General features: G+C 42.6%; 1 protein-coding gene across 1 annotated transcript in view; it reads right to left on the bottom strand.

Moving 5' to 3' along the window:
* The window catches only part of NET1 (neuroepithelial cell transforming 1), a 45,886-nt gene extending 27,260 nt beyond the window's left edge, over nucleotides 1–18,626 (bottom strand). Inside the window, exon 1 of the mRNA XM_079303983.1 lies at nucleotides 18,439–18,626. Coding sequence (XP_079160109.1) covers nucleotides 18,439–18,545 — 107 coding nt within the window. The 5' untranslated portion in view covers nucleotides 18,546–18,626. The remainder of the gene's footprint in view (nucleotides 1–18,438) is intronic.
* Between the last annotated feature and the right edge of the window lie 1,670 nt (nucleotides 18,627–20,296).

The following is a 20,296-nucleotide window of genomic DNA, read 5'->3' as shown; positions in this document are numbered from 1 at the left end:
CATTCCATGATTCCTCTTCTAATTAGAGGAGTCAGGAGAAGAGAGAAGCAGAAATGATGGTGATGGTGATGATGATGATGATGATGGTGATGATGGTGATGGTGATGATGGTGATGATGATGGTGATGGTGATGGTGATGATGGTGATGGTGATGATGATGATGGTGATGATGGTGATGATGGTGATGGTGATGATGGTGATGATGATGATGGTGATGATGATGGTGATGATGGTGATGGTGATGATGGTGATGGTGATGATGATGGTGATGGTGGTGATGATGGTGATGGTGATGGTGATGGTGGTGATGGTGATGATGGTGATGATGGTGATGGTGATGATGGTGATGATGGTGATGATGGTGATGATGATGATGGTGGTGGTGATGAGGTCCCATTCCAGCCCTGAGAGGCAGCAGCCCTGCAGCCTCTGTCTCCCTGCAGCCTTTCCCAGTCCCAGCTGAGTCACCTGCCTGGCCCCAGGTGGATTCCTGTGGATTCCTGGCTCCTGCTCAGGGCTGACTCAGGGGGATCCCTGGCACGGATCTGAAGCCAGCCCAGGTGAGGCAAAGGTCATGGATGCTGACCTGGAACCATCCTGCAAGTTTTCCCTCCACAAATCAACGTGAGCAGAAGCAGAGCTGAGCAGTGCTCAAAACACAAACACTCCATGATGGATTGAAGTGAGCTCAGAGTGGCCTGGCTGGAATATTTTAAGATCTGAGGAGAGCAAAATAAAGTGTCCAGCTGGTGCCAGTTGGGAGTTCATGGCTCTGTTTACTGGAAGGGACGTGGCTGGGTGTCACTGTCACTGTGGGGTCACATCCCAGGAAAAGATCCTTGAGGATTTTGTGCAGAATTTCTGTGTTTGAGGCAGCAGGAGCAGCCAGACCCTCTCCTTGTCTCAGCAGGAGCAGAAAGGGTTAATTAGGGCAGGCTGATTCATACCCCAGAGTGATTAAGGAGTTCAGGGTTATGAGAAGGCACAAAAATAAAGTTTGGAGATGTAAAACATCGAGGCAAAACAAATCCCTCCAAACTCAGGGCAACCTTGTCCAGAAAAGAACAAACATTTCTGTTTTGGTACCCTCTGTTTGCTTCAAGAAATGAAATGTTCCAGGCTTTTTTCCCAGTAAATGACACTGCCAAGAGAAAAATCTTTCTGTTCAAATAGAGATTGCCATGCTGATGATCCATAGGGACCATTTTTAACCTTCAAAGAAAGAATTCCAGTTGGATTTTCAAGTTAAGAGAGAAGCCCTGAAGGGCAAAACCCGTTTGGCAACATAGCAGAGGAGGAGATGTGGCCCCAATAAAGTTAATAGAGGAAGTTTGGGTAATTAATAGATAAGGAATTGATAAAGGAGAGTGAGCAGCTCGATTGTTTCTCTTTGAGAGCAGAGCAGGAAACTCTCATTGTTCCCCACCTTCCTTGGATAAACAGCAGGATCCTCCTGCCAGGATCCTATGGAAGCACTCAGCCCTTGGCCAAATTTGTCCTGGCAGTTTCACTGGGAGGTTGATGATTTACCTTCAGAGAGAAGTTCAACAGTGCTACAAAAACACCCCTAAATCTTAAAGCTATTTGTCAAAAAAAGAGCAAATTTTTCTATCGAGTTTGATATTGTTCATAATCTTTTCATTGCTTGTGCTCACCAGGTACAGGCTGGGTTTTTGGTTTTTGCTGTTTGATTTTAAGAAAAGAAAGGGGGGAAAAAGCCATAAATGAGATTTTGGGATCAACAAGAATGCAAAAGAAACCACAAAGAGCTTCCATCAGTCAGAGGGTGAGGCACAGCTGAGCAAATTCCCATTAATGTCATTTTTCTGCCTTTTTCCTGTAAATCAGCATTGCTCAGTCAGCAGCATTCTGCCTGCCCCCTTTTTTTCCCTTCTTTTTGATGACTTTTCCAGGAAACTGCAGAAATGCTTTGATCTGGCAGGACTCTGAATTTTTTGGAAGTTCCAAAATAAATTCTTCAGGCTGGGCAGCAATTTTGTGTTTCCTTCCCTTCTGATTTCCAACCTCCTTTTCTTTTTTTTTTTTTGGTGTGTTTTCAGAGCAAGATGTTCTTAAATATAAACCAGTTTTAAGATGGTGAACAGCAACAGGAATAGATTAAAATTAGGATTTTTTTTCCCCCCAAACAATCAGTGAATCCTGCTTGGAATGACAAGAACAAGAAAGCTCCAAAAAGAATTTTTGAATTTGAATTTAAAGCTTGTCTGCAGGGGAAAAAAAAAATAATTTTTCAACTTGTTAAAGTTGTTATTTCCACAATATCCAGAGGCTTTGGCTGCTGGAAGAGGCCTCCCAAGGTGTGAGCAAACAAAGCCTGACTCAGGGCACTTAGGCTGGGCTTATCACTGCTCCTTATCTTGCAAAGCTCCAGGGGAAAAGCTTTGCTGTTGACAGAAGTTTGAAATATCTCAAAGCAAGACAGAATAATTCAGTATTTTAATTGTATTGAATAGGAAAATGGTGTAGGCTGGAGTTCAGTTGGGATCCTAATTAAATAGGGAGCAATTAGGATTAAACAGGAATTCTGGGTGGTTTGAAAAGTGCAATAATTTGCAGGGTAATTCCAATTTAGGAATTGCAGTAGCAGTTGATCAGGGATGGGATTGAGCAGGGCTGAGAACTGCCTGTACTTTTCTGGAATTGCCATAATTTTGTTCTTTTCTCTTGGCACTCTCAAAGGAAGCTCTTGGCAGGTTGGAACTCCAGAAAGAACATTTTAATGGGATTTTTATGGGATTCAGCACAGCCATTTTCCAGGCAGGAGGGTTTGGAATATCCCAGCAGCAATCCCTGAACTGGAGATAAACCCTAAAGGGATGAAACAAGCACTGATATCCCAGAATAATCACCCTGCTGCCCTCCCCATGCAGGGCTCTCACTGCCAGCACAGGGTTCAGGGGCATCTCCCACCACACATTTCCCTTCTGAGCCACATTTTCCTCCCATTTTGCCTTCATCTGCTCCAAGAAAATCCAAAGTTTGGGTTGACAGGCAGGGATTTCCACAGGGGAAAAAAATCTTTGTAGGGGAACACTCCAGCTCCTCTTTTTCCCATCCCAAAAGTGGAAAAAAGGACACTCCAGGCTTGTCTTTTCCTCTTTTCCTCATCTCAATAATGGAAAAAATTACATTCCAGGCTCCTCTTTTCCTCCTCTTTTCTCCATTCCAATAATGATAAAAATGACACTCCAGGATTCTCTTTTCCCTATCCTAAAAGTAGAAAAAAAGGACAATCCAGGCTCTTTTTTTCCTCCTCTTTTCCCCATCTCAAAAGTGGAAAAAAGAACACTCCAGGCTCCTCTTTTCCTCATCCTAATAATGGGAAAAAAGGACACTCCAAGCTCCTCTTTTCCCCATCCCAAAAGTAGAAAAAAGGACACTCCAAGCTTCTCTTTTCCCCATCTCAAAAATGGAAAAAATGACACTCCAGGCTCCTCTTTTCCTCCCCTTTTCTCCATCCCAAAAATGAAAAAAATGACACTCCAGGCTCCTCTTTTCCTCCCCTCTTCCCCATCCCAAAAGTGGAAAAAAGAACACTTCAAGCTTTTCTTTTCCTCATCCTAAAAGTGGAAAAAAGGACACTCCAGGCTCTTCTTTTCCTCCCCTTTTCCTCATCCTAATAATGGAAAAAAGGACACTCCAGGCTCCCCTTTTCCCCATCCCAATAATGATAAAAAGGACACTCCAGGCTCCTCTTTTCCCCATCCTAACAGTAGAAAAAAGGACACTCCAAGCTCCCCTTTTCCCCATCCCAATCCCTTTCCAGCTGTCCAGGTTATTCCAGTGTTGGTGCTTCAGTTAGAGCAGCTCAGCAGTGACATGAAGCAGCTCACAAAAATCCTTAATCCCTGTGGGATTGTTATTCCAGGGAATTCATTGATGTCCCAGCTCCACAGACATTGGCACTGGCAGCAGCAGAGGTTCCATGTGAAATCATGGATAACTCTGGGATAATTTTGGGATAATTCTGGGATAACTCTGCAGCTGCACAGCCCATCTGGAACTGCCACTGTGCTTCATAAATATCCCAGAAATCCAGACTCCTGAGAAAAGTGTCCCCAGTCCCTCTCCAGCTCTCCTGCAGCCCCTCCAGCCCCTGGAAGCAGCTCCAAGGTTTCCCTGGATCTTTCTCTTCTCCCACCTTTTTTGGATAATTCAGGGATCCAAAGGCAGCCACAACCTCAGTTTCAGAGTCTCACCACCCTCACAGTAAAGAATTGATATTCAACCTGACTTTTAACCTGAATTTCCCCTTTAATTTGTACCTATCACAACAACCATGACCCTCCTGATGCCAGGGATGCCTCAGAGCACCCCCAGCTCTCCCCTCCCCAAACATCCCCCTCCACCTATATCTTTATTTGGAATATGAAATAAACTCTCCTCCCCACACAGGCACAGAACTCCATCCCCCAAGCAGAAAGAGGATTGTGGCAATAATCCATCACTGGAAAGAGGAAAACTTTCTCCTTGAAGAGAGAAAAATGAAAGCTGCTGACAGAAGGAGCATCATCTGCCCTGTGAGTAAGCACATTCCAAGGAGCTGCCCACTCCAGCTCCAGGAGCTCTGTGCTCTCCTTTCCAGGGCTGTGATGCAAACCCCAGCAGCAGCAGGAGGAGGGGAGGGCTGAGGAAGAAGTGATGCAGCTGCTGCCAAAATATTTTGCTCCTCAGCAGCCACACAGGGTCTGTCCCTGCTGCAGGAGCAGCCCTGGCCCAGGAGATGCAGAGCTCAGGATCCCAAAAGCTCCCAGAGCTGGATCACAAAAGTTCCCAAAGCACAAATTTGGGTGCTGTAGGAGCAGAGCCCAGGATTCCAAAAGCTCCCAAAGCACAAATTTGGGTGCTGCAGGAGCAGGAGATGCAGAGCCCAGGATCCAAACAAATTTGGGTGCTGCAGGAACAGCCCTGGCCCAGAAGATGCAGAGCCAAGGATCTCAAAAATCTCCCAAAGCTGGTGCCCAAAATACCAATTTGGGTGCTGCATGAACAGAGTCCAGGATCCCAAAAGTTCCCACAGCACAAATTTGGGTGCTGCACAGACAGCCCTGGCCCAGGAGATTCAGAACCCAGGATCCCAAAAAAGTTGGGTGCTGCAGGAGCAGAGCCAGGGATCCCCCAGTTCCCAAAACTCAAATTTGGGTGCTGCATGAACAGAGGTCCCCCAATTCCCAATGCACAAGTCTGGGTGCTGTAGGAGCAGAGCCCAGCATCCCAAAATCTCCCAAAGCACAAATTTGGGTGCTGCAGGAGCAGAATTCAGGATCACAAAATCTCCCAAAGCACAAATTTGGGTGCTACAGGAGCAGAACTCAGGATCCCAAAATCTCCCAAAGCACAAATTTGGGTGCTGCAGGAGCAGGAGATGCAGAGCCCAGAATCCCCCAATTCCCAAAGCACAAATCTGGGTGCTGCAGGAGATGCAGAGCCCAGCATCTCCCAATTCCCAAAGCACAAATTTGGGTGCTGCAGGAGCAGGAGATGCAGAGCCCAGGATCCCAAAATCTCCCACAGCACAAATTTGGGTGCTGCAGGAGCAGAGCCCAGCATCCCAAAATCTCTCACAGCACAAATTTGGGTGCTGTAGGAGCAGGAGATGCAGAGCCCAGGATCCCAAAATCTCCCTAAGCACAAATTTGGGTGCTGCAGGAGATGCAGAGCCCAGCATCCCAAAATCTCCCTAAGCACAAATTTGGGTGCTGCAGGAGATGCAGAGCCCAGTATCTCCCAATTCCCAAAACACAAATTTGGGTGCTGCAGGAGCAGGAGATGCAGAGCCCAGGATCCCAAAATCTCCCAAGGCACAAGTTTGGGTGCTGCAGGAGAACTCAGCATCCCAAAATCTCCCAAGGCACAAGTTTGGGTGCTGCAGGAGAACTCAGCATCCCAAAATCTCCCAAGGCACAAGTTTGGGAGCACCAGGCCCTTGTCAATCAGGCCTGAACGAGGAGCTTGGGGCTAATCCTGCTCATTAAAGGCAGCACAGAAATAAAAGCCCAGGGACATGAGCACATGCCAGAGCCCAGCTCAGCTCCCCTTTCCCAGCCTGGCCTGATCTCATCTGTCCCCCAGGCTCTCCTGTCACTCTGCTGTCACTCCTGTGGGATGGTGACACCTCCAGCCAGGCATTTGAAGCTGCCCTGAGGCGCCTCTGCTGCTGCAGGGGCTGTAAAGGAACCCTGGCTGAGGCTCAGATTTGGCTTTTAGGTGAAATCAATCCTGAAATTTCTAGACATAACGTTCATAAATCCATTTTTGCCTCTCTTGCTCGTGTCATCCTAGCTGGACATTGATAGCAGGTACTTGGAAAGGCTTAGAATAAAGCCTGACTAAAGATTACTCAAAATAGTTCTTCAGCAATTTTAGTCCCAAGGTCAGGAGGGAGTTTTGTGGTCTAGAAAAACCACCAGCAGTACAAGGAAAATCAAAAATAAATTCAAAATAAAAACAGATTTGTCAATGCAAAGATGTTAGGAAAGCTGGAAACAGAAATCCCTCCAGGAGCAGTGTCCCATAGAGACTGGACTGGGAGAAAAGGAATTTTCATGGAGTTTTTATGGATGCTTTCATCAACCACTGCCCCTTCCAAACTCACTTTACCTGACTTTTCTTCATTCCCACAAAACCAGCCTCTGGAGGGCTCCATGAGAATGTTTCATTTTTGATCCTTTGCAGACATTTCAGCTGCAATCAGTGGGATTTGAAGATCCCTAAGTGTCACCCCCCTGAGCCCCTTCCCCTGTGCTCCCTATTTGCAGCATTCCCTGGGGACAGGGGTCTGGCCAGAGGAATTCCAAGTGCCCAGAAGCCCTGGGAGCCAAGGAGGACCAGGCTGCTGCAAATCCAGACAACTATTTTGAGTTCTTGTGGGAACTGAGCTTGATCCAATAAATATCAGGAGTTATCACAAGAGAACCCACAGGAAAACACACACTGAGTGCTGACAGACACAAATTCCCCCTTTTTAGCTCAGATTTAAAATTATCCAAGGCAGCATTTTTCCAGTTCTGCAGAAGTCATAAAATTCAGTGGGACTGACTTTTTATTTTTTTTTTCCTGTGGTGAGAACACCCCAAAGAAACAACTGAGCTGCAAGATTCCTACCAAAAATCATCCTGGTGGCATCAAGATGAGACTGGACAAGGGGATACAATGGATAAAATTGTCAGGTAAAGCTGAAAACTCCAAAAGTGGTGGAGTGAAGGAAAAAGGAGCTTCACAAACATCAGCACCCAAATTAACACCCCCAAATCGTTTTGGGAGCAGCACCTGGAGCAGAGGGGGGAGAATTCACCTCGCTGGAATCAGCAGGGTTATAAAAAGCTGCCCTGCATTGCTGAGGGGGATTAGCATTTATCCCCAGGGAGAAAAAAAAAAAATAAGAAACGGGGCCAGGGGTAGATTTGGGCAGGAGAACAGTCTGGAAATCCTGGAGGAGCAAATGGAGCTGAAAGGAGCAAAAGAATAATGAGAAAAGAGCAGGGAGGCAGGAAATGGCTGCAGGGTGGAGCTGGGGATTGTAATGTCTGCACAATTTCAGGGGAAAATGGAAGAGAAGCAGGGCTGGTAAAGCAGCAAAGAGTGACTTCATATTGGAAATATTTAAACGTTACAAGGAGCTGAAGGTGAACTTTGCTCTGACAAAAGAGTTTGTTTAAGGCTTTTACTTTTCCAGGCAAAGTCTTTTTCATCCTGTCCTTGCCAAATGCAAAAAAAAATAAAAAAAAAGTAAACAAAAGTGAATTTGGAGCTGATAGGCAGGGACCTGGCTCAGGTGACACAGGCAAGATAAATTCCCTTTCTTCAGGCTGTTTGAACCTTGAACCATCTCCCTCCCTTTTCCAGCACTTTGGAGATTGCTGGATTCTCTTCTCCTGCAGCATTTCAGCCTTGAACTTTGGGAAAGGTGTTGGGATGTGTGTCTGAGCTAAAGCTGCACTCACAGAACTCCAAAATAAAAGCAAAAATCATTTTTTTCTCAGCCCTTCCTTGCCCCTCTGTGTGTGTTTGGATACCCCCTGATTTTCCTGTGACCTTCCTCTCCTTCCTGATGGGAAAACAAGAGAGGAAAATCAGCTCTGCAATGATTTGGAAAGTCCTGGATGAATTTTCCATCTTGAGATCCTTTCCCTGCTCTTAATTTGGCCAATTTGCACATGGATGTTGGTAGGGATCAGGTCAGACTGAAATTCTCCTTGTGGGGATGATTTTTTTTTTTTCTCCCAAAGATTTGGAAAGTCCTGGATGAATTTTCCAGTTTGAGATCCTTTCCCTGCTCTTAATTTGGCCAATTTGCACATGGATGTTGGTAGGGATCAGGTCAGACTCAAAATTCTCCTTGTGGGGATGAAAATCTTTTTTGTAATGATTTGGAAAGTCCTGGGTGAATTTTCCAGTTTGAGATTTTATCTTTTCTCCTAATCTAGATATGGATGGTGACAAGGATCAGGTTTGACTCAAAATCTCCTTGTGGGGATGAAAATCTTGGATAATATTTGGTTTTGGAGGCAGGAGAAGACAAAGGGAAAAAAAACCTGAAAACAAAAAAAGACCTGCAAGGAGGGGAAAAAAAAAAAAAAAAAAAGAGCTTGAAACTCAGACAAAACAAGAGTGAAGGATTAAGAAAAGCAGGAAAATGCAGTTAGTGCAGCAGACAAGGAACTGATGCCTCCAGGGAGAATTTTATGGATCCTGGCAGGGAAAAGCAGCTCAGGGGCCAAGGCAGAAAACACGAGGAGAAAAGGAGAGTTCAGAGCCTCTCTCATCTCTTTCCATGGGAGAAATATAAATACACCTGAAGTTTGTTTGCAAGGTTTAATCAGAGACTAATAAAGAAGTTTTATTAAAGCCTTACAGTAATTTCCAGTTCTTACAACAAACAAACCAACCACCCCCACACAAAATAAATCTCCCAGTGCAGGGGGGAAAAAAGCAGATTTTTAATTTTTTTTTTTTTTTTTTTTTAAAGAGAGGAGAAAGTGTGCTAGACATGGCCACAGGAAAACCATTATTAAATCTCCCTCAGCTCAACCAGTGGTTCCTCACGTTCAGGAGAACATTCCTGGACAGTGAGTAGGAAAATAAATCTGTCTGTTTTAAAAATTATTCACAATCACACAAAGAAAATGGATTTAGGTTGCAGAACGAGCTCAGAGCTGCCCCCCTGATGTGGAAGAGGGACAGAGCAACGAGGAGATAATTACCAAAAAAATCCAAATTAATCAGCTAAAAACTTGAGAGGGTTTTAGGAATTCAGCAATATCCAAGGAATTCAGCAATATCCAAGGAATTCAGCAATATCCAAGGAATTCTGCAATATCCAAGGCAGCTGCTGCCAGGATCACTGTGCAAAGTCCAATTGAACAAACCAGCAAGGTCATTGTGGAGGAATCTCAGTGCAGGTCATTAATTCATTCATTCATTAATGTTTTCTAGTGCTCTGGGTAATATTTTTCAACTAGGTCAGAATAAATCTGTTTGGGCTTGGAAGGGATCTTTAAAAATTCCTCCAATTTCATGGGCAGGGAGAGGCACAGGAGGAGTTTAAGGGACTCATGAACACAACTGAAATTAAAAAAAAAAGAAAAAAAAAAATCACCCTTAGGAATGAAATCACTGAGATTCACTGGAAAACTTCTTGTGTAGAGGTTTAAACTTGGATTGACTGGAAAACCTCTTTAAGCTCAGTTTAAACTGATCCTTCTCCCTGAGCCAGACATGGAGCAGTTCCAAAGGCTGAAGAGTTTGCTTGGGTGTGTGGGAGAGAAAAATCAGTTTAATTGCACCTTTATGCAATCAACTTTTGTGGTCTCTCTGATGCTGGGGATCAACAGATCACAAACCACCCAGACAACTTTTGCTCAAGAGCTTTTAGGTGAGGACACAGGTGAGGAACACTCCCAGCCCACCCACGTGCTCACAGATCCTGGACACCTTCACCTGCTTCCTTTTTGGGTTTTTGGTTTTTTTTCCCAGGTGACCTTGGAGTTGCAAAGGTTCAGGAAGGAGATATTTTAAATTTAAGGATATTGGAGTAAACTCAGCTTGTCCCTGCCCATGGTAAAGGGTGCAGTGAGATGAGCTTTAAGGTTCTTAAAATACTTTAGGATCTTCCAACCCAAATCTTTCTGTGATTTCATAATTATTAATTCAGTGCAGGAAAAAGAAAAAAAAAAATCACCATGAAGTATTAAGGAATTATTTCCTTTTGAGTTGGTAAAATGAAATCAATCCCAACTGGTCAATTATTAGAAATATGAAATTCCACCAGCATGGCAGGAACTGAAAGGAAAATCTCTGATCCCGTGGTGACACCTAGAGGGAAAGGAAGGGAATGAAAAAGGGATTTTTGTAAAGCTCTGCTGAGCCAGGAGTGCCTCTAGAATTCTTTGGTTCATCCTTTAGAAGGACAAAGTGCTCCAAGGAGGAAAAAAACCCCAAAAAAAACCCCCAGAGGGAAAAGGGAGAAGCCTGAGCCTTGTGTCAGGAGCTGCTGTTTGGATCATGGGATGCCAACCTTGGAAACTCTGCAATAACTCAGGAATTTTTTTTTACTATTAAACCTCCACTCCCCATGCTCAAGGATGGATCTCCACGAGGCTTTTTTTGGGGGGTTTTAATATTTTTTTTTTTCTTCCAAGGTCATCCCAGCTCCACAGGAATCCAGTGCCTGCTAAAACCTGCAGGAAAATTTGGGCTGCAGTTGTTCCTCCACCCCCACACGAGGTGGGGCCCACCTGCATTTGCAATTCCAAAGAGATTTTGGGCTCCTTGCCTTTGTTTTGTTGTTTAGTCTGGCTTTTCTTTGGGAGCAGAGAACCACACCTGGAAATGTTTGATTTTATCAAATGTGGTTGATATTTTCAAAGCATTAATCCTTTTTTAATTTTTTTTTTGGTTTTTTTTGGAGAATTCCTGGACATGCACAGAGAAAAATAGTAATTCCCATTATCCACCTGAGATTCATCCAAACATCTGAGAGTCAGGGTTGGAATAATTTTAGTTTTTTCCTCTTAAAATGATTGGGAGAGCTTCACCTCACTTGAATTTCTGGGCACACCTCAAAGGAAGCCAAAATAAAATTATTGTGATCAAGCCTTGTCCAGTCACAGCTGCACTGAAGGTTTGGGTAAATAATTCATAATAATTAATAATTAATTCCAATGAGGGCAGCACCTTTAATGAGGTGTTTCCCTCCTCACCAGGATGTGGAAATGTGGGACCACCACAAATCAATTCCTGGAGAAACTCTGGAATTCTTTTTATCTCTCACAGCAAAAGGGTTGAAGTTCAACCAACCAAGCAAAATTGAAATTAAAAATTAAAATTAGAAGAACAAGGAACGGATTTACAAATGTAAATATTCCATTAAACTGTTTTCCAGGAATTTGTGTGAAAATATGGGAATAGAAAAGTTTAAATTTAATGACCTTTTAATAAATGACCATTCCTTTGTTATCACAATCATGTCTGAGAATAATTCTAATTTCCATTTATTATTGTTTCATCTCTGCTTTCCTTTCTTGGGCATTTTGAACATTTCCTTGGATTTTTGTGGTTTGATGCTCCCCAGATCCCAAATTTCCTGCTGTTCCCTCAGAGGAGAGAGGCAGAAATGAAAGTGGAAAATACTGACAGAAAAAAGGAGGAAAAAGGGGAAAAAACCCAGAAAATGCAAAAAGTGCTGGAAGTCAAAGAGGGGTGAAGTTTTCCCAGTATCCAGAGGGGAAATTCTTACAAATCAGCCAAAATGGGAACACCCCATGGCAGTCAAATTGCCAGGAATTTAAAGTTAAACCATAGTACAAAGCAGTTTAGGGAAAAATCAGGGAATATTCTGGTAAAATCAGGGAATTTACTGGGAATTTTGCCATCAGTTCCATTAAATTTGCTTTTAAACTTTTTTTTTTTTTTTGTGAAAAGCTCACCAAGAAAAGAAAAACAAATCAAGAAATGAAACAGTGACAGCAACTTCTGAGTATAAAAAATGTCTGTGCAATGGGGTGATGCCAGATTTATCATTTTCAAACCTAAATTCTGGTTTTTTACCAAGATTCCTCCCTCATTCCTGAATTTCCAATCCCTGGCTCCCAAATATTTCCCAAATTTATTCCAAATAGCCCCATCCAGGTGGAAGCTGCAGTTATCCCACAAGTTTTGCAGAATTCCTCCTCCTCTTTTCCCATTTTTTATTTCTCCCCAGTTTCTGTCCATCAGCTCCACAGCTTGTGGTGACTTTGCTTTGTTCACCAAAAGTTATTTTCCATTTTTATGGAGGGAGTTTCAACCTTTTCAAAGAGGTCAAACAACAGGGATTGATGGAATATTTTGAATTTTTAATTGCCAAGGCTGTTGTGAAGCTGAGATGCTGATGATTTGAGGTGCTGTCCCCACTCAAATTTTATAATTATTTTTTTATCCAGTGCAGTGCTGTTGTTTCTAGAGTTGAGAATTAAATAAACAAAACCAGGAATAAATGGAGCCTTTCCCTGCTCAGTGGTTGCTTTAACCAGGCTTTGTCTCTTTGGTTTATTTTTGATTTAAAATCAGGAAAACTCCTGCACATTTTTTTGGGCAATCCATATATAAAATAATTGCTATTAATAGATATTTTCTGTACCCTCCAGCTCAGTTTGGAGCATCCCTGGATATTCTCTCACTTGAATGATTCCCAAAATTTGGGATCCTTTTCACCAAGGACCATTTTAACAGGGGAGATCCTCTCTCTTTATTTTTTATCCAAAAAATTTTATTTTATCCAAAAATTCACCCCCTTTTTTAAGATTTCCCATTCAGCAAAGCACCTGAGATGAGCTTGCCCTGAAAATATTAATTAGAGCAGCACAAACAACTGGAGGTTGAGGATAATGATTTGTGAGGGAAGATAATTATTTGCTAAGTGTAGCTTGACTTCAGGTTTACAAGACAATAATGAGAATTTTTCTCATCAGCAGAAAAGTAATTAAAAGCTTGGTGTTAAAATAATTAACATTTACACTGAGGGTGGTGAGGGCTGAAAGGTTTTCCTGGGTTTTAATCACTCCTGTTGCTGCAGCATGGTTTAAAAATTCAATTTAACAGGTTGGTTTTTTTTATTCTCCTATCTTTAGCTCATTTTTCCTATGAGAAAATTCATTTTTCCAGCATTATCAAAGCATTGAAAACCAGCAAATTGCACTGGGAATAGAAGAGATTCCACCAGAATTTCATGTTCAGAGGCCACCAAAAGGCCATGAAATAATCCTTCAGCTTGATTTATTAATTCTGCCTATGAATTAATTCCAACATATTTCACACATCCTAAAAACCCCAAAAATCAGGAATTATTTCCAGAGCTGCTCACACCTTTTGTCCCTTGAAGGAAAATATCAGGTGCAAGAGAGTTCTGCACTAAGCTGTGAAAAGGTGCCCAGTAAAATCAGGATTTCATAGGATTAAAATAATAAGATTTTAATAAATACTGGCACTCAAGAGAAAAGTCACCTTAAAATGTTTCACTGAACATTATTCTATGGTAGAAAAAAATAATTACAAAATCACAGGTAAATCCACTCAGTTTTAGGGATAGTTTATTCCCAGCTCTTTCCCAGTTGCTGGAAAATTGTGCAATTCTTGCCTAAGGTACAAATGACACAAATGAGGTTTTAATTTGATTTAAGTGAGGAATTAATTTGATTATTTTTTAAATTAATGATTCCACTGAGTTTTAGGGATCATTTCTTCCCAGCCTTCTGCCAATTGCTGGAATATTGAGGAATTCTTGCCTAAGGAATAAAGGACACAAGTGGAGTTTAAACACCTAAAAACTCTTAATTTGACTTTTTTTTTTCCCTTAATGAATGATTCTTAAAATATCAATAAAGTAATTTCAGGCCATAACATGGATTCATAATTTGGGATACTCTGCTCTCCTGGGAATTTTTTTGTCATTTATAATGACAGCATTACAAAGACTTAGAAGCTAAGTTTTTAAATATAATTAACTATAGAAAAATTAAAACTCAAGGTTGATATTTGGACAAGTGTTCACTTTTATTTAAACAAATTACTAAGTATAGGTGATATCTATTCAAATAAAGTATAAAATATTTTATACCTTATTCTGTTCCTCACTCACAAGCTACTTTTAGAAAAAAAAAAAACCAACAAATCCCACAGAGATTTGAGCTGTTGGACATTTCCTGTAAATTTGGAGTTTCTAATAATGATCACTTGCTGCATTTTAATCACTACCTAATTCAGGGGCAGCAAAAATTTCCAGTTTGGGTGAACTTTGATGTGATAATAGCAAGAAATGGGTGTTTGTACCTTCAGCAGAATCTGCTGGAAATGAGCTTTAATCCCAGGCAAGATCAAGAGCAAAGAAACATTGCAGGCAGAAAAAATAAATAAATAAAAATAAAAATACATAATTAAGGAGAAGAAAGGCAAGAAAAGCAGCAGCATCAAAAGCACTTGGGCCTCACAGCAGTGCTGGGTCAGTGGCCAACAAACTTTGGTTTTTTAATGGGATAAATCAAAGCAAATTGAATTTATTGCAGCTTGTGCAGGTGATCAGGGGAGGATTTTAAAAGCTGGTTTTGAAATATGTAATTCAGGAAGGACTCTCTGAGTGCCTTATTAAAGGTAGTGTTGGTGATGAGTTAATAAATTTTTTTTTGCTGCTGTTCCCTGATAAAACTCCTGCATGGATTTTGTTTTATAAAAATCACTGGGCACTGAAAATCTGCACTGGAGCATCCCAAACTTGGCAAAATTTCAAGGATTTATGGGAAAAAAAAATATCAGGAAAAACACAGAAAAATAATCAGACTAAGAATTTTAAAAACTCCCTAAAAATTTGCATTAAGAAATGTAAGAATTTCCAAAGAATTGCACTAAAAATGGCCTGAAAATTCCTAAAAGCTGCACTGAAATACCCAAAACCAGCCCCCAGGAAAAAAAGGGAAAACGAGTGGAGAAAAAAATCCAAGGGAAATCAGAGTTAAAATGATTAAAAAAAACCAAACAAACAAACCAAAAATCACACTAAAAATTAGTGGGATTAATTAAAATTCCAAAAAATTCCACATTTCTCCTTTTTTCATCCCTTAATCCAGCAATCCCATAGCCACAGGGAAAAGTGGAAGGGTAAAATTTGATTTTTTTTTTTAATTTTTTTAACAGGTACTAAAGCAAAGCAACTCCCCAGTGGGGCTGAAGGTTTTGGGGACCCCAAATTGAGAATTTGGGAGAAAATCCAACCCAAAACTTTGAGTTCTTCTGTTGTTTTGGCAGAAGGAGCTGCTGCCCTGGTTCTCCCAGCCCTGAGCATCTTTTTTACCTTTCACCATCTTGTGTTTTCATAAAAATACTTTTAATCCAAAAATCAGCCAATTAATTGGGATTATTCTCACTGGAGTTGATGTTTATAGGTTGGTTCTGGAAAGAGAGAAAAAAAAAAAAATCTCAATTTTTCAAGGGGAAAAAAAAGCTTCTCCCAGTTGGAAGGAGCTGCTCCAGAGCCATTCTCCAAGAAAAAATTAAATGAATAAAAAAAATTTAATAAAAAGTGGTTTTGGGGGCAGGAGAGATGCTTCAGTTTTATTTCCATGAGTTCCCTCAGAAAACTTCACCTGGATTCACCTTCAGATTCGAAAAACCAAGAAGTTTGGAACAAGATTAGAGAGCAAACAAACAAATCTCCAAAAAAATGGGGTTTTATCTCTCCCAGATAAAAGTTTTTTGTCTTTTTTTTTTTTTTTTTTTTTTTTTTATTTTCTTTCAGCTAGAGTTGGGGAAGGGGGGAAGGTTGAGAGAAAAAACACTCATCCACTTGTGCTGTTGGAAAAAATTCTGGAAAAAGACTGTCTCCTTGGAAAAGTAAATTTTTATTTTTCCTTCTCTAGAAAGCTCCCTCTCATTTTTGAACCTGATGGAAGAGCTGCAGGTGCATAGCCAGGGGGGAAAAAGGAATTAAAAAAACAAAAAATAAAGATAAATAGAAAATGAGAAAATGTGAAAAGCATCCCAAGCTTAAACATTCCCTGTTCATAACTGGGTGAAGTCACTGTCTCCAAATCCTCTGTCCTTTCCCACCTCCCTCTTTTATTTTATTTTTTTATTTTTTATTTTGGGAGCATCAGAAATCCTCCAGCAGGAGGGAAATTTGACCCTTTAAAAATCCCCCCCAGTGAAACAGCAGATTCCAGACTGCTCAGGAATGGCTCTGAGAATTCAAGGCTAATAATAAATTAGGAATTACTTGGGTTGGATTTAGGGAATCCAGAAGTTCCCAGAGCTTTGGTTGTGTCTGCATTGAGATTTTAGCAAGTTCAGGGTCAGGTTACAGAGCTGAGGACAAAAAAAAAATTTAATATATTTATTTTATTATATTTAGGAGGGACTGGAGGCCTTTGCTTAAATCCCAGGCAGAGCTTTGAACATAAAACACAGATTTTCCACATTTGGCTAAAGTTTAAAATCCAGATTTTGGTCTATTTTTTTTTTAAATCAAAAAAACCCCACATCTCTGTCACTCTGTCCTAGTTTGCCTCTTCCCCAACAGCTGCAAGGATTAAATAATTTAAATTCTGTTATTGGTGGTTTGCAGCAAAGCAACAGCTCAAATGATGCCAGTTGGGATTTGGGAGATCCCATCTGGATACTGGGAACAGCTCTGGGTTTCCCAGTACAAGGAAAAGCAAATGGAGCAGAAAAATGTCCAGGATTAATAAAGGGATTGAGAGCAAGGGGTTCAGCCTGGGAAAGGGAAAAAAAAGGGATTTTTTTTAAAAGGAAAAGGCAAAAAAAAAAAAAAGGATTTATTTTTAAAGGAAGGTTAAAAAAGGGATTTTTTTCTTTTTTTTTTTTTTTTTTTTTTTTTTTTTTTAAGGAAAGGCAAAAAAAGGGATTTAAATGCTTTCTCCACAATCTAAAAAGGAGATAAACCCATAATCAGACCCTTCCACGTGCACAGGCTGCAGAATGGAAATTTTCCAGTAAATAAAAGGAGAATTTTCCCCCAGTGTGACCAAACTGGGAGAGGTAAGAAAATCCCTGCCCATGGTGGTTTTTAGAGCTCACCCAGGCAATGCCAAGCTGACCTAAATTTGAAGTTAGGCTGGAAATCTCCCAGTTAAACTTTTTTTATTATTTTAAACAAGACTCCAACAGCAGCATTTTGTGTTAATCTGACCAGACCACAGAGATGCTGAGCTGGCATCACCTTGAGATGGATCTGCATTAATTCCTCTCTAATTTTATCCCAATTTTTTTGGCCTCACCCACACAAACAAGCCTCACCCAAGGATGCTCGACCATCCCAAACTACCAAAACCTTCAATTAAACTCTGCTTTACAAAGTGTGCTAATTAAGGAGCTCCAGTCGGATTTTTCAAGAGAGTTTCTATGAAAACATTTCTTTTCCAAAGCCTGTTAAACCCTTCCAGCACAAGCAGAACTCAAACAATGCTTGCAAAACCCAAGCTCGTCAATGTTTATTTTGCTTTTATCACCTCATTAACAACATCCACTCCAGCCCCTGGGAAATTTTTTTTCCAGGTTTCAAAACAAGGGATGTTCCACTCACCTTCCTCGATCTTATTTCCATGGAAAAATGAGGCTGGAGGAAAAGCAGGAGCTGGGATGCAAAGGTTGATTCCTGATCAAATCCAGGAATAAATTTATATCCAAACACAACATTTGGAGGTATAAACTCTCAGTGTTGAGGTAACTAAAGCCACTTTTCTCAGATATAAGAGGTTTCTACATTATCTGAATGCTTGGAGAAGTGACATTGAGGGCAACAGAAAACCCAAATTTTAAATGTTTAAATTCAAAAATACCCAGGTAACATTTAGAGGTCAACACAAATAAGATGAGCTGAACTTCAGGGTGAATTATTTCACAAGTTTCTTTCAGGGAAAGTCTCCTAAGCTCCATATCTCATAGAAACAGCTCAAGCAGGGGGTTTAAAATCAGAATAAAGGCAGAACTGGTGCACAGGTGGATTTTATGCCCAGAAGAGGGAGATGATCAGTGCCTGTCCTGCTCCTGGAATCCCTGCAAGTGTCCAAGGCCAGGCTGGGGATAGTGGGAGATATCATTGGATGATCCTTAAGGATCATCCCAGCCCTTTAAAAGCAGCTACAAAGTGATAAGAGCAGCTACAAACGTTCAACAGAGGCCAGGCAGGGAAAGCTGTTATACCCTCTCATGAGGCGGAAAAGCAAAGGATTCTCCCACAGCCCTCAGGAGAGGAAATCCCCTTAGGAGAGGGAATTCCCTGGAAATTCCTGGGAATTTCCTTCCCTGGAAGGGAAGGAGGGAACCTTCCTCACACACGAAACCGCCAGGGGCTCCTCTGAGGGCACCCCCGCCCCGCGGGTCACCCTCAGCCCCTCACGGGGGGGACGCGGGAGGATCGCGACTCCTACCGGCTGCAGGAGGCGGCCACACCGGGGGTGCCGCCCGCCGGCGGCGAGATGCTGGCCCGGCCCCGTCTCCGCCCAGGGTGTTTGTGGCCCGGGGGCTCTGCCTCCATGGGGATGAGCAGCGGGAATGGGGCTGACAGTGGCGGCGGCGGCGGCGCCTCGGCCCGGGGAGAAATGGCGGCGGCGGCGGTTTGAAAATGGCGGCGGCGGCGGCGGCGGCCAATCAGGAGCGGCGGGGGCGTGGCCAGAGGGAGGCGCGGGCTGTGAGGGAGGGGGCGGGCACAGCGCCCCCTGGCGGAGCGCGCTGAGGGGAAACTGAGGCACTGTGAGTGCATGGCCGTCCCCATCCCGATACTGCCGGGAATGGCGGCGTTACTGAGACACTGTGAGGACATGGCCCGGCGTTACTGAGGCACTGTGAGTGCATGGCCGTCCCCATCCCGATACTGCCGGGAATGGCGGCGTTACTGAGGCACTGTGAGGGCATGGCCCGGCGTTACTGAGGCACTGTGAGTGCATGGCCGTCCCCATCCCGATACTGCCGGGAATGGCGGCGTTACTGAGGCACTGTGAGGGCATGGCCGTCCCCATGCCGATACTGCCGGGAATGGCGGCGTTACTGAGGCACTGTGAGGGCATGGCCCGGTGTTACTGAGGCACTGTGAGGGCATGGCCGTCCCCATCCCGATACTGCCGGGAATGGCGGCGTTACTGAGGCACTGTGAGGGCATGGCCGTCCCCATCCCGATACTGCCGGGAATGGCGGCATTATTGAGGCACTGTGAGGGCATGGCCGTCCCCATCCCGATACTGCCGGGAATGGCGGCATTATTGAGGCACTGTGAGGGCATGGCCCGGCGTTACTGAGGCACTGTGAGGGCATGGCCCGGTGTTACTGAGGCACTGTGAGGGATACTGAGGCTGGGAGAGACCTCCGTGATATAAATGAGAAACCAAGTATTTAGGAAAATCTAGATTGGTTTATTTTATATAAACGGAGCACTAATCATCTCCCTCTCCTGAGCATCAAATCCACCACAGCACCAGCTCTGCCTTTATTCTCATTTTTAAACCCCTGCGTGAGGTGTCTGTTACTCTGAGATATTGAGTTCAGCAGATTTACCCTGAAATAAACTTGTGAAATAATTCACCCTGAAGTTCAGCTCATCTTATTTGTGTTGACCTCTAAATGTTTGGTGTGTTTGGAATTTAAACAGATTTGACAGACTCAGATCAGCAGAGATTTGTGGTTTTTTTCTGTTGCCCTCAGTGTCAGGAAATCAATTCTCCAAGCATTCAGATAATGTGGAAACCTCTCATATCTGACAAACTTTTCCCCTGGGGAGAAAAAAAAATTCCACCGAACTTGGTTTGCAGCTCCCTTTTTATAGGATGGTTTTCCTTGTAGGAATCAATAATTGTTATTGTTTTGTTGTAATTCTGCAAGGTAAGCAGTGGTGGGCAAAGAAACTTCCAAATTTCCGTGGGACAGCTCTTGGGATAATTGGTCATGGAACCAGCTGGTCTTGGGAGATAAAAATCAGGAGAAATGGGAATTCTGATCTTTAGCAGATAGTTTGTGATCGATCACACAAAGGCAGGAAATCTGATTTTGCAGAATCTGTTGTGCTGTGTGAAAGCCTTGTTTGGCAAGCTGTCAGTAAATACAACTTGTTTAGGAAACATGAATATTCATAACAGGGAGATTTCAACAGAACGGGTTTAACCATGTATTTCCCTTTATCTAGATCCACGTTCTTTTCTTATTTTAAGCATTCTGCTTTATACAGACTCCAGAGCTGTGATTAACACGGATCATTTATCAATTATCTCATCCAACACCTTCGGGTCCAACCTGTGG

Source organism: Erithacus rubecula, assembly GCF_903797595.1.
Source record: "Erithacus rubecula genome assembly, chromosome: 4".
NCBI classification, from domain to species: domain Eukaryota; kingdom Metazoa; phylum Chordata; class Aves; order Passeriformes; family Muscicapidae; genus Erithacus; species Erithacus rubecula.
This window is presented reverse-complemented; position numbering and strand designations above follow the sequence as displayed.